The sequence below is a fragment of the Callorhinchus milii genome, unplaced genomic scaffold (genome assembly GCF_018977255.1).
Source record: "Callorhinchus milii isolate IMCB2004 unplaced genomic scaffold, IMCB_Cmil_1.0 Scaffold22, whole genome shotgun sequence".
In the NCBI taxonomy this organism is placed as follows: Eukaryota; Metazoa; Chordata; class Chondrichthyes; order Chimaeriformes; family Callorhinchidae; genus Callorhinchus; species Callorhinchus milii.
In genome coordinates this window covers 3,372,955-3,387,713 of record NW_024704763.1, presented here as the reverse complement: position 1 = coordinate 3,387,713, position 14,759 = coordinate 3,372,955, and the positions used below count along the sequence as shown (strand labels likewise).

Sequence of the window (14,759 nt, the reverse complement as noted above, 5' to 3'; positions counted from 1 at the left end):
GAAGTGACTTTCCCTTTTTCATAAAATGGGGAGAGGCAGTCATGCAATGCAATATCATATTTGGACAAACAGGACAGTATGATCATGAACATTTTCAACATAAAACTTATACTTGTAGAAGAAGATGCATCTAACGATGACATGATACCACATTTAAAGAAAAATGTGAATACTCACAACAATCTCTCCAGGAGAATTGTTGGCAGAGAGCTGTAGGGATATTCAAAAAGCAGTGAAAATTGCATGAACACGGTACAGATCAGGAATAAAAACCTAAATATTAACTAAATGGACTTTTAAAATGTTGAGCTGCAACATACATTTTTCAGACTAGATCATTTTTAAACATGCATTTTGGGTGAAGATTCAGCGTAACACGTTAGCTTTCAGAAATTAAAACAAAAGTAATCCAGCATGCAAAGATAGCACACTGTAAAACTTAGAGGACAACATGTTTTGAAGATCAGCAGACTAAAATATATATGCCTCTAGTGGGTTTACCTGATAACCATTACAATTTCACACAGGTGCTGTGAATAACACATAACACTGTCATATTCCCCAATTTTCGATGCATTGTTATATTATGAAGTTAGTTCATGTTGGAATAATCGAAATCCATACTTCATTTTTTGACCTCCCCCCACTAAGCTAGTTCTTTGTTTCCTTGCTTGCTAATATCATCAACGCAGTCCCCCTTTCAAAACTGCCGTTACCGCCCCCTTTCTCAAACAACTATTTACATTTATATAGTGCCTTTCATGTCATAAAGATGTCTGAAACGCTTGAAACAGCTGTCTGTGAGCTCAAGCTGGGGATGGGGTTGTGGGGTGTGGTGATAGGTCTTAAGGTGGATTTTCAATGCGGGAGGGAGGAGGCAAGGCAGAAGGACTCTGGGACGGGCTTCCAGGGAAGTGGTAGATTGGTTGAAAGCCTACCCACCCTCTCTATCGCCCCATCTCAAACTTGTCCTTCCTCTCCAAGATACTGGAACATGCTGTGGCCTTCCAGTGACACTTCTGCCTCTCCACTAATCCATCAATCTGTTCCATATGTTTCAGTCCTATCCACAGTAACAACTGAGCCCTGGTCAAAGTCACAAATGGTATTCTCTGTCTGCAATCAGGGATTCTTGTTCCTCCTTTACTTCTCTGTCGTCTTTGACACTGTCAAGCACTCCATCCAATTTCACCATCATTCTTCCCTGCTCTATCTTTGCAACACACCTTCCTGATTTCACTCCTATCTGTACCAACATTTTCCATAGACCTATAAACATTTACAGTATAAAAGATAGCTCACAATGCCTGTGTTGGCTCTCTGAAAGAGCTATCCATTTTAGTCCCATTCCCTGCCATTTTCCTTCACCCTTTCATATTTCTCCTTTTCAGAAATGTATTTAATTCCCTCTTAAAACTGATATGGATTCTTTCTCAACCTTAACCACCCTCTGTGTAAACAAAATCTCCTAACCTCGCCCTTTGTTCCTTTGATAATTACCTTCAATCTAAGCCTTTTAGCTTCTTACTCATCGACCAGTGAAAATAATTTCTCCCCATTTACCCTATCAAAACCGCTTATACAGTCATTTTAAAGTCGTCTATCAGGTCTCCATTCAACCTTCTTGGTTGCAATGAAAATAGGCTCAGTTTATCTTGTTTCTGCTCATAGGTCAAACCATTCATCCCCGGTATCATCCTAGTAAGTCTCCTCTGCATCCTCTCTATGGACCTGACATTTTTCCTAAAGTGAAGTGACCAAAGCTGGACACTATCCATGCTGCAACATTTCCACTAATACCTTCATTTTTTCAGTAAGCCTTCTATGCAGCACCTGGCTACATGGGGCCCAATCTCCATTAGTTTTTTATTCCACAGTGGATTAACTTCAAGATCCTCATTCTGACCAGCAAATGTCTCCCTAAATTTGCCCTTCTGTACCTCTGATTTTTTTAAATTACAGCTTTAGAATCCATTTGTAACATGTAGAATTCCACAGCAGTTCCATGCTTTCAGACTCATCATCACTGATAAGCATTAATACAATTTTAAAGTTCACTTAAAGTCCAAATACATGTTTCTATGTTTATTACACTAGTTAGTGAAAGTGAAACAAGATGTCTCCTCATCACTTTCCAGTCACGCACAGGATAAGGGGGAAAAAAACTATTTGACAACACTTTGGGCATTCCTGTTCATCGGCTCTTCAATTAAATTGAAGCCCAGAATTCATCTGAAAAAGAGGCCACGTTGCCAATTGGATACAGGCCACTCAGACCCATTCTGAAAACTACAGTGGTGAGTTTCTGTTCTAGCAGTCAAAGTGTTAAAAATGGTACATTCCTGTCATACCACCTTCACCATTCTTCCCTCTATCTCTTCAGGCTGGCTTGTTGAAACAGTATTGAACAACATTGCACAAAGTTAAACTTTAAAGTCCTTCCTTCATTTAAACAGCAATCACGTTGGGTGAGGGGATTGCGAGGCCTGCTGACTTGCTCTTCTCTTTCACACAGACAGAGTTTGTCTGGCCAGTATGGTTTTAATCTTGTAACCACTTCCTGCTCAATCTATCTGAACAGAAGCTACCTACGTTACATCTGTATTCTTCACTTTATAGCCAGAATGCTCATCGGCAGTCAGCAGTGATACTAAAGGAGCAAAAATTCTATGAAGGCTGGACAACAAGATATAAACAGATCGTAAGTCATAAGACAGGAAGCACAAGGTAAGGCAAAAGCATTTCTCCCTGGCCATTTTTCTTTCTTACCCAAATTACTGTAGGTAGCGCTGCTGATGCTGTCGTCAGCAGACTCGCTGCTCGTGTCTTTCTCCTCCTGAGATATCGTTTTGCCTAGCATCATAGACCCTCCACCAGGTGGCTCTTGGTTTGAAGATGCTGACTTTTGAACTTCAGTTACTTGTGGTGGCATGTCCTCAATGGTCACTTCATCTGGAAGGTTGCTGTAAAGAAAAGTATTTTCTTCCTTAGTTAATTGTTTAATAAACGATTTTTAAAGAAACAAAAATCCAGGTCTCATGAAGATGAGGCAGTTGAAATGAATACTAGTCTTCAAAATATTCCTTTCATTTACATCAACAATCAAATATTTTTAAAAAGAACACAGTCAGTGACAAGATATAGAATGCAATCTAAATTTTTGAATTTTTGAGAAAAGGCTTGCAAGTACTTGTTAGTTCAGAAATCCCTGGACGACTTTAGCTTCATTTAACACAGAAATGCATTCACGTTGCAAGAGAAGTTCTGGTAAAACAGGTTTTTTCTTGTTCACGTACCTTGTACAGTACTAGGTAAAGAAACTATCAATTTGCAGTCTATATTAATCTACAACTGTTTCTACTTATGTGCTTAACTAGGGTGGGACTCAACTGATAATGCAAAAGGCATTCAAACTGCCAAGCAGTATCTACAACACTGTAAGTAAATGGCAGGTGTTTTTGCATGTATTTAAGAAAAATATGACATTTATCACATTACACATTCTTGTTTTCCTTTCAGTGTCTCATTTTAGAATTTATTAATTTTTTCGATATATATTGGAAAAGTATTATAATCCATCTTCAAGTAGCAAATGCTGCATATTACACCCAGAGTCAAGATTACACACGTTTGTTACCTTACAATGCACCATTCAGCATAACTGGGAGTGTTTTAAGGCCTTGAAACAGATTGAAACAGTAAATTTCAACAGTTCACTTACCGACTGAAGTCACTTACACAGCTCCCCATTGAAATTAATACTTCAAATAAGCTCCTCAACTTCATAAACATGTTTTGAAAGCAGCTGATCAATTTGAAGAGCTCCCGTAACCCGCAACTACACACAGTGATATCAGGCTGAAGTTCCTACCTGCGGCTTAGTTTCTGGAACTATGCCAGCTTTCTGTACCTATAGTATTTCGAGGTTACTGGTCACAGAGATTTTCATTAACACTTAAAATGCTGTTACACTCATCTTATTCTCAATAATTTACATGTAGGATATCTCTAATTTTTATAAAACAGGTTATAATTAAGTGAGAATAATTTATGAAATATATCATTAATGTGATTTATTAACATTAAATTGTATGCATTCCCCTACAAATAAACAATCATTACACTTTACAATGAATTCTATGAAGCACTTTAGCATGTATCCCCGATGTAACACAGTGATATATACAAGGATTATGATTATTTAATTTTTACATTAATTAACTACTAGCAAATCTACAGCTAGTGCAAAACAGAAATGGTGCAACACTGCCTCCTGAAGTTTGTCTAATTGGGCAATTACATTGAGACGTGTGTATCAATTCAACAATGCTTCCATTTGATTGAGCAATGTATGTTGAAACATCTCTCAGTGCATCACACATTTAATTACTGTGAATTACAGTAACTGAAACAAGCAAATGCCAGTATATTTGCATATCCTGGAAACAAAAAAAAGAATAAACCATTTGATCATCAGTTGTGATTTTCTTTCTTGGATAAAGAAAGATTATTGGCCATGATATAGGGAGAAAATCCTGGTCTTTGGAAAAGTGCCACGAGATCTTTACCAACCACCAAAACAGATGGGATGTTAAAGATCCCAGGTTTAATATCAATTTGTTTACGATCTAATCTGGAAGTCCAACAAATGCGAACCTTATCTTTAACAGGAGTAAACTGTTTAATAATACATGTGGCATCAACAATTGTGACTAACAAACAAATTTCTGATAAAATGCATATCTGTCAATGCACACTTATGCAACACATTTAAAAATGGAATCTGAAGCTTTTTAAGGTGCCCACTGATAAAATAAAAATGGCACTGATAATCATCAAGTGTTTACTGAAGATTACAGCAACCAAAATACAGTATTCATTATACCGGAACATCACCAGACTACGGCATTACCTCACCCCTCACGCTGCTGAAACCCTGGTCTTTGTCACCTCAAGGCTGGACTACGGGAACTCTCTCCTCGCCGGCCTTCCCGCCACCTCCCTCCACAAGCTGCAGGTCATTCAGAACTCTGCAGCTCATGTACTGTCCCGCACCAGGCTTCGCGACCACATCACTCCCACCCTCGCTCGCCTCCACTGGCTCCCCATCCCCCAGAGGATTGATTTCAAGATCCTCATCCTCACCTACAAGGCCATTCACGGCCTTGCTCCCTCCTACCTCTCCAACCTACTATCCCCCTACCTACCTGCCCGTACCCTCCGTTCCTCTGGCTCCGGTCTGCTCCACGTCCCCCGCCCCAACCGCCCTACCATCGGTGGTCGGGCCTTCAGCCTCTCAGCCCCCAGGCTCTGGAACTCCATCCCCCAGTGCCTTCGCCTTGCTTCCTCCCTTTCCTCCTTCAAGGCCGGTCTCAAAACCTTTCTCTTTGACCGTGCCTTCAGCTCCCCTCTCGACTCTCTTCCCCCTCCTCGCTCCCTCCCTTCCCTCCCCTCACCCTGACCATTTCCCCCTCCTTGCTCCCTTCCTTCCCTCCCCTCACCCTGACCATTTCCCCCCTCCTCGCTCCCTCCCTTCCCTCCCCTCACCCTGACCATTTCCCCCCTGCTCGGGTCATGACCCAACTGTGCAGCGCCTTGGGACGTCCTCCTGACGTGAAAGGCGCTTTATAAATGGAATCTTGTTGTTGTTGTTGTTGTACTCAAATACATCCATTTATAGTTTATAAATACCAATTCTTGAATAAATTTCGCTCTAAATGAGACAAGTATATGAACAACACATTATTCATCACCGTCCAAACTGAAAGTATCATTTGCAAGTACAGTATTTCACAACACACACACTAGACTCATATTTAAAGTGCCTTACACCAGCAAAGGTAAATTCACAGACAGTAAATAATCTGGGGTGGGGAGCGGGACTACAACTCATTGATTTGTTGCAAAATTTCATCCCTCTTCCCCCACATCGCTCACTGACACCCAATATTGAACCTCCTACATTAAATCTCTTGGCTCAAAATGTCTGCCTTCAGAGGAAATAGAGGAAAGCCTCACTGATTAATTCAGCAGTGAAAGTAATTCTCTGATCAGGCAAAAGCATACAGTAGTTACATCAGGGTAAAACATATACATAAAATATTGTAATTAGTTAGTTAGCCCACTGGGATCTGTAGAAAGAAAACATCCTCCATCTAAGGCAAGAGGATTGTTGTTATAAAAATCATTGCAAATTTTGCCAATATCCAATAAAATTGAATTTTCATTGTTGCTTCTGGTGGGTCTGTTCTGCAAGAATACTGAAGAACACAAAGTCCAAATGAATGTGCCCCGTCTAAAATGTTTGAAATGATCTAGAGAAATCTTAGCCATTGTGTAATATGCAATAAGATTAATTAGTTCAGAATATTGGGAAGTATTTGGATCACACACTTTGGTATCATATACCTGTTTTGCTGTGAGCGACAGGCAATCCTGGAACTTGAGCCTCTAGCCACCTGGCTGAACCGCCACGGACAGAACTGCTAACTGATATATCCTGTATCACCTTACCTTGTCAATGGAAAGCCTCCTGTTTAGATTTAAATCTCAATTTGATAACTGAGGTTTTGATTGGGTTAAATTGAATATGGTCAGATGACAAGCTTTTCTCATAACTACTGCCAGAGCGTACGTTTCTATAATGTGTGAAATACACTACTGAATTGCTGCACCACTGGTTTATCATTCTACTTCTGACATTTTTACACACTGCAAATAATCCACATGGTGGTGCATGTTAGATAATTGATCCAAGGCCAAATACCGGCAAAATATTGTAGGCTGGGTCGCTCATTCCATATCATCTGATCTCAGTTTGATTTATATACTTCGCATTTATAATTGAGAAATTAAAAAAACACTAATCCTAACATGAACATCGTGTTCTGTTTAATTATTAAAATATGAAAGAAGTGATTTGAGATATACGTTTTACATGAAAGGTGCTATATAAACCCAAGTTATTATTAGTTTGAGCAATCAATAATATACCATGAAAATGAGGTTAATTTTTGCCTCCTCCATATCTACCAACACTGCATCTTCCTGCCCATTTACCATCAAATACATCCATCTCCTTGGCAATTCACATTGTTCCAATGGTTGGAAAGGAGAGAAAGTGGAATGGGGACAATGCCCAATCAAATCAAGCAGTTTACGAAGCCCTACATTTACTGGCAGAATCCTGCCTTGTGCTGACCAAGGGGGAATTTGAGCCCAGCTCATAACAGCAATAGTTCAGTAGTACAGCTTTAACACTGCCTCATATGTTACAGAACTACAAACCTTCAGGTATACATCCAGTGCAAATGCTGGCAGAGGCACACTGAGCAGAATACTCCAGGTTACCAACCTACCATTATCTATCCTGAACTGCTGCATTCCACAGATACCACCATTGGAGGCTCAGCCTTCATCCACTCTGCCCTTGCTCTTTGAAACTCGCTTGAAAAGTTTTTATCTCCTTCCCAAACACTCGCCCCATTTTCAAAACCCATCTAAACCTTACCTCTTTTGGTCTGGTCAGATTTCTACACCATCTGTGAAGTACTTTGAGATGTTATCCAATGTGAAATGCACTATAAAGTGCGTATTTTTACTGTATATATAATTCATCACAAGTTTAATAAATTATCAACTTTAATATAAAATACAATACCTGTAATGATTTGAAAAAAATGTATATGACACAGTTCACCTCTAAAGAAATGATTTCACAATGTTTAAGAAGGGTGAAGCTCACCACAAACTATTGGTTTTCAGGCTGTTTCTAACCAGCATCTCTAAAGCAATGAACAGGGTGCTCAGTCATTGAAAGGTTTATAGGTATTTCCTTTTAGATCATTTAGGGTGCTCGGACAGGGCCATTCAGGAGAATATATTTCCCTTTTTAATAAAAAAAAATTCATAACCTCAATCCATCTATAATTCTGCATAGTCTCCTGAGGACACTGACCCAAACAGACTGAGATTATATGGTTGACATCTGCCCTCCAGTACCTCGACCAAGTGGCCATTATTTATGTATGAACCTTGAACCATTGAGCATCAACAGGCTATACCACACATAGGGCATATAAGCCCGAGATATTCATGTACACACTTTCTAGTGGGAGTAACTGACTGGCAGATACAATTGAGAACCCCCCAATCTTGGTGATTTTTTCCACCTCCCTAACCCAGGGGCATAGAGGTCAATTATAATGCTTCTGCTGTAACCATTTGAGATTAGCTAACTCAGCACAGATTTATATTATACTCTCACATTGCAGAGACTATATATTACCAAGACATCATGACAGCTGTTCAAATATCTTCCTATAAAAAGATGCTCTGGAGTACACCCATAACCATTGCAATGGCTTTAGTTAGGGTGTTTTAAAACCCAGATTTATTGCATCTAGCCTTCTTACTTATTTAAAATATTGCTTCTGTGTTGTATTTTATGAATGATGTAGGCATGAGAAATATGTAATTCAATAGTCTTTAAATAGATGATGCAATTCAACACTATAGTTTAAAGATAGCAAACAAAGAACATGGATACGAAAGTGATATTAATTATACCCACAGTTTCTGTGAGAGACATGATGAGTAAAAAATACGATTCGTTCTGCTTAATCGAAATAACAAAATCCTAGGGTAATTATCGAGCATTAATTCTAGAGGATCACATCATTTTAGTTTTCATCTGAGTTCTTTAAGCTCATCCCTGTTTAATTACTGACAATTTCCAAACATTCTCATGGAATACTATTAATTGCAAAACAAAACCCACTTAGGATCTCTACCTAAACACCAGGAAACTTTTTTAAAATTTCGTTTGAAAAATAAAACTGAATGGCTTCTGCACATTGTCCAAAGATACATTTTCAATATCTGTTCAACTAAAGGACTTACAAAAATGGAATTAATCTTTCAACAATTTCACTATCGTTCAACTTAGATTGACGTTTGTACAATCTGCCAGCAGAATCATACACTCAGTTCAAATTCTCAATTTACTGCACAGTAAATTGCAATTATTCTAAACTATGACAGGATTGCACCCTTCTATAAATATCAGGATTTCGTTTTTTGATAGACATGGGTACTGTAATTAAACCCTTGTGATATAGTTAACAAGGGGTAGATGTTACAGTCGTGTAATTAACTAACTAATGAGATTGGAGGCTTCTACAGAACAATGACACTACAGGGATTATTACTTTTTGAACTGTCAGAATATATCATGTAAAAACAACAGGTTCTAGGAAGGAAGTTACACTGCAAATTAGTCTTAGAATTAGTCTTGAATTTACATTCAAAAACCCTTCAGCTGAATTATAACCTCAACACTCCTCCATCAGTATTATTCTTTAATTATAGATCACATTAAATATGCAGTTAGTCGTCCCACTGCATATTTGATGTGATGATTCACATAATTCACCAAGCTGATTTTTATTTAACTCTTGTGAGCTACTTCTGATCATAGAGATGCTCAACTACCATGACAAAGGTTCATACAATTGGAAGGTGATTGCTGATTCTATTTTGTCTGCTTATTGCTGCTAAAGTATTTTGTATCATAAACTGTGCCAAGTTATTTCATTGTCTCTTTTATGCGCTACGGAAATGACCTATCCGTGTTCTGCTTTCCTCAAAGAAAAACTGTCAAAACGTTAGCGAGAAAAATATTAAAATATTCAATAAATTCAGACTTGGAAAATCTAATTTCGCTATTTCAAAAAGCTGCAAGGATATGGGTGATTTTTCATCCATTAAAATATCTTCTTTTGGTTGGACAAAATACTTTTCAAATAATATTATGCATGTCATTTGCTCTACCACGCACCCCCACCCACCTCCCATCCCACATACGTAAATTCTACATCAACCATACTGTCACATCTTCTTCATCGTTTAAAATGAGGGAAGAAAAATACTGCAATAGACTTGGGTCTGCTCAATGTTAATATAGCACACTCTCTCTGAAAACTCAAGGGTTGCTCACAACATTGAGGTTGTCTTTGATGCGGTGGTGACCAGAACTGTATGCTGTACCCTGGATATGGTCAGAGTGCTGTTGAGTTTGAGCACGACTCCTGGGTTTCTAAACTCAACTGAATTGGTAATATATAGCCCAGCATCCTGTGTGCCTATGTATGAACAAATCCAACATTAGCAGTTAAATTTTGAGCACTATGCCACATGAGAAACACATATCCTCACACTTCGAACGGAGTGTCTCTCCAAAATCTATCAAATTAAATAAAAAACATAAAAAGAAACAAAGACTTACTTGTTAAGTTTTTTTGGTGGGGGAGGTGGAGGGTTTGGACTCTCTGGGCTGGCAGGTTCGTTTTCACTCACATGAGCACTCATCACAAGTTTTTCATCACTTTTCAATTCACAGACTTTGACTGGTGTTTTAATAGGAGTTGAATGGACATCTATGCCTGTTGCAGCAGCATCTGGTTTTCCAACTTCAAACTTTATATCGCCCTGCGAAAGCTCTGGTTTGCAAGTCAGTATTTCGGTCAGCTTCTCTGAGGGTTCCAGTATCTTTTGCTCACTGCACAGGTGGTGACGCTGAATAGGTGGGGGTGGCAACATGTGTATTACTCGGCCATTTAGTCCAATCAATTTGTCTTTGTCTTTTTCCTTATCTTTCTCCTCCTCCTCTTCAGTTTTACGGCGACGGAAGAAGCTTTTAAAGGAGATCCATCGTTTTGGTTTAGCCTCCTGTGAACGTTGTCGAACATCTGAATGGAACAATGGTGACTCTGTCTCGGTTGCTCGTACAGGGCTTGTTGGCTTCCCCCAGTTACTGAAATGCTTATGTAGAATGTTGCTGGCGTGGTATGGTGAGGATGTCGAGCGAGGTGGTGGGAAAGGAGGCAGTGGTTCAGATTTAGGACTGAGACTACCTCCTCCTGGAGACTGTGCTGCACCTGGTTTTGATATGGGGACAGTGACCTGCTTTGTGAGAATACTTTCTTTTGGCCCCTTTGTAATATTGCTATCCAATGCTTTGGATACCTCAGTTCTGCTGTTTCCTTGTGGCGAAAACAATGACTTTGGGCGAGTGAGAATTTCTCTGCTGTCTTCTGAGTTGGCGGGCTGGGAGTACAGCTCTTCAACACTGCTAGCTTTTGATTGTGCTTGTGAATTTTCGGGTGGCACCTGTGGAGGCTGAATAGATGCAACTATTTGGGAAAGCACGGTGCTTGCATTTTCCCTACCAACTCCTGATACCTGCCTCTCCTGGATTTCGTCCCTTCTGGCTGGGGACTCTGGTTTTGATTTCTGAGCTCTGGAAGGAGAGTTTTGATTAGATCCAAAGGCTTTGTGAGGTGAACCCTGCAGGAGGCTATGTGCTTTGTTCTGTACATTGTTGAATTCCTGCACTTTTTGTGCCACAGAACCAAGCACTTTTCGTTCTGTAATACTAGAGGTTCCCTTTGCCTGGGCTAATTCTACAGATCTGTTTTCTGATGAACCGATTTCCTCGTATGTATGGCCAACTGCATTTTCTGAAGTTTCTTTTTTCTTATGAGATCCACTAGGACCCAAGAAACTTTTATAAATGGCCAAGTTATCATAAGCATTTGGATTAATTACAATTGGTACTTTTACAACTTTATGCTTTGAACTCTGGGCATAGGTTGGTTCATCGTGTATAATGATAGGAAAAGGAGGCATCCCAGCATTGTTGTAGCTATTAAATTTGATTTCAGACAGATTTGGAGATTTCACGGGAATGGTTTTTGAAATATTTGTAGCAGTAGGTGAAGTTGGGGCAGACTTATGACTGCTCTGACGTGGAGGTGGCATAGGGCCAGAGCTACTAGATATTAATGCAACTTTGGGCATTTTTTGCCGTGGGCTCGTGCTTGAAGTCCATACCTCTTGGTATCTGGTGATACTGGATTTTTTCTGGTCGATGACCTGACCTGACAATGGTCCAGGTGAACTTACTATTGCTGAGGATACTGCTTTGCCTTTAACCAATTCAGTTGGGCCTTCAGAATTTTTATTATTCATTGCTGCAGATACATCAACTATCGTATAGGGCTTGCACATCCCTGGTGGTTCTAAATCCACAACTCTGTAGGGTTTTGCTTGCTCTTCCTTGGGAACAAAGTTAATAGTCACAATTTTCCCTAGATTTTCTGTGGCATTTGTGGTAAATTCAGTTTTCTCACTTTGTAAGGCTATTTTCCCATCCTTCTCTTCTAACCTCAATGCCAGAACTGCTTTATGAGTTTCAAGAGATTTTACTGCTGTGCCTCTTGCTGGTTTAAATGGAGCTGGTTTCACTTGGGCGATCTGTTCATTCTGACATATACTTTGATAATCTGGCTCAATATGTTTGGTTTCTTTGCAGGTACTTGGAGTAAGGTCTCCATTGAAAAGTGTGTTTTTTGTTGACCCAGTTTGAGATCCCTCAGTCATAGAAGAATCAGGGGTTGTGGAATCTGAAGACAATATACTTGGCATACTGTCTTGGCCGTATGGGATCAAAGCTTCATTGACATATCCATTTAGAATTTCATCGTAGCTGTCATCATAATCAACAGCACAAATTCTCTGGAGTGACTGCTTCCGCAAAGGAACTGTGTTCCATTTTTTTTCAGTGCAGAATCTCACAGGAGATAGTGTGTTGGCTCGGAAGTTAGCAAAACGTGGCTGACCGCGCATTCGTATTTCCATTGCCAGCAGCTCTTCATCACTTTCATCCCAACTCTCTCGCTCCTCTTGGGCATTCTCACTCGACTCATTGTCTTCTCTGTCATCACTGCTGTAGGAGCAATCAGGGAAGCAGAAGAGCCCTCCCTCATTGCTGATAACTTCTGAGCTACTGCTGAGCAAAACATGCTTGCCCGCATTCTCTTTCATACCAGCCATTATGCAGCTTGGAGGAAGCTTTCTTTCCAGTGAACGCTGGTAACATTTGTTGATCCTTCCAAGAAATGAATCTTTGTCTTCCGCTTTACCTATTAACTGTGGTTCCGAGTCAAGCCCAACAATTTCCTTCAACACATCGGTTAATCCATTATTATTGTTATTTGGGATCCTATTATTAACAACTTGGTCTGGAGGACATGACCTCTGAGCAATACTGTAGCCACTGTTTTCTTCGTTGTTGTTATTGTTCACTGGTTTTCTACTGATAAGAACACCATTTTTATTCCATCCTATAAACACATGCTTATTTTCACAGTTTTCTAAAACTTCCATTTCTCCACTTAAAGTCCGCCCATCTGTGACCATCATGGTGGGTTTCACAGCGATTGTTGGCTTCTTAGCAACAGGAGGTCTGAAGTTTCCAGCGCCTGACCTACCCCGGAGGTTGTTACTATGGTTAGCATTAGTTTTTAAGTTGTTACATGAAAGAGAAGGTGTTTCGGAGGCAGTAGTCAAACAATGCAAACTTTTGGGCTTAAAACAGTTCTTACATTCACCAGGCTTCCACACGTGTTCAGTGAAGGCGTTGCAGGCGGACATTTTTCACAGAGCTTCTCACGAAATGGTCCTCGATTACTGCATTGTAATACATTCATTGATAAGTCTTACTTCCTATTGGTCACCACAGTTCTAATGTAGACCACGATTTCGATGCTGGTATCTCATACCTGAAAAAAACACAGAACACTTAATAAAGCTTGTTTGCATTGAAAAAAAAGCTGGATTTCAGGTCTTGTCAGGAATATAGTAATGGTTACCAAATGCTTACGATTTCAAATACTGGGCTATCATCTCCGCTAACTCAAATTAACAATATCACGCATTGGAAACTTAGAAGTAATTTGATCATTCTATAATCTATCTTTATATCCTTCATTCATGAGTGCACCCAAAATATTAGTGCTCCCTAAATATCAGTGAACATTGGTTTCTAAAGCTAATTTGATCATCCTTTTGGAAATTCAGCTCATTTAAGATCCAAAATGAATGACTGCAACTCTTGAATGTAATTTATTATTTCCACATGATTTACAACAGCTTCAAAACACAGGAAAATGAGTGTTGGAAAATGAAATGGTAATAACACAGTCTCATCAGTAGAGGGCATAAAGTCACATTTCATTTGAGACACCAATATAATTTATATAGCACCGTTTCCATCATAATAATATAATAATATAACATTGCATTTGACGCAACCTTGCATTCTTCAAGATGTCTCAAAGTGCTTCACAGAATGTACTGTAAAGTGTAGTGACTTTATAATTTGTGGGCGAACTATACAGTCACTACAACAACAAGATTATATTTGTATAGCGCCTTTCACGTTGGGAGGATGTCCGAAGGCGCGGAACAGAGTACAGCATTTCAGACCCGAGCTGGGGTTGGGGGGTAAGGGAAGGGAGGAAAGGGGGGTGGCCGATGGCATGGTTGAAGAGGAGGGTCTTGAGGCGGGACTTGAAGGAGGCTAAGGAGGTGGCGAGGCGGAGTGACTGGGGGATGGAATTCCGGAGATTGGGGGCAGAGTGGCTGAAGGCTCTCCTGCCAATGGTGGGGCGGGTGGGTCGGGGACGTGGAGCAGGCCAGAGCCGGCTGAGTATACTTTAATGTGAATTGACCGTATATTTGTGGGCGAAACACGGCAGCCAATTGCACACAGCAGTGTCCCACAAACAGTTGTGGATTGATTATGACCAATTTATTATTGTTTTTTTTGGAGGAATTATTTCAGAGGAACTATGAACTATGAATTATGAACTACACATCATAAGGATATCTCAAAATGATTGACACCATTGTATGAA

The 14,759-nt window shown here is 39.8% G+C and overlaps 1 protein-coding gene across 3 annotated transcripts in view; it reads right to left on the bottom strand.

Annotated features, from left to right (window-relative positions):
* The window catches only part of peak1 (pseudopodium-enriched atypical kinase 1), a 75,951-nt gene that overhangs the window by 12,925 nt on the left and 48,267 nt on the right, over window positions 1-14,759 (bottom strand). For 2 of the 3 annotated variants that reach the window (XM_007908313.2, XM_042342947.1), the window contains exons 2-4: window positions 10,286-13,622; window positions 2,770-2,963; window positions 178-210 (exon numbers count right to left, since the gene is read on the bottom strand). In XM_007908313.2, coding sequence (XP_007906504.2) covers window positions 178-210; window positions 2,770-2,963; window positions 10,286-13,494 — 3,436 coding nt within the window. In that variant the 5' untranslated portion in view covers window positions 13,495-13,622. The remainder of the gene's footprint in view (window positions 1-177; window positions 211-2,769; window positions 2,964-10,285; window positions 13,623-14,759) is intronic. The other variant, XM_007908328.2, reaches the window with a different exon arrangement.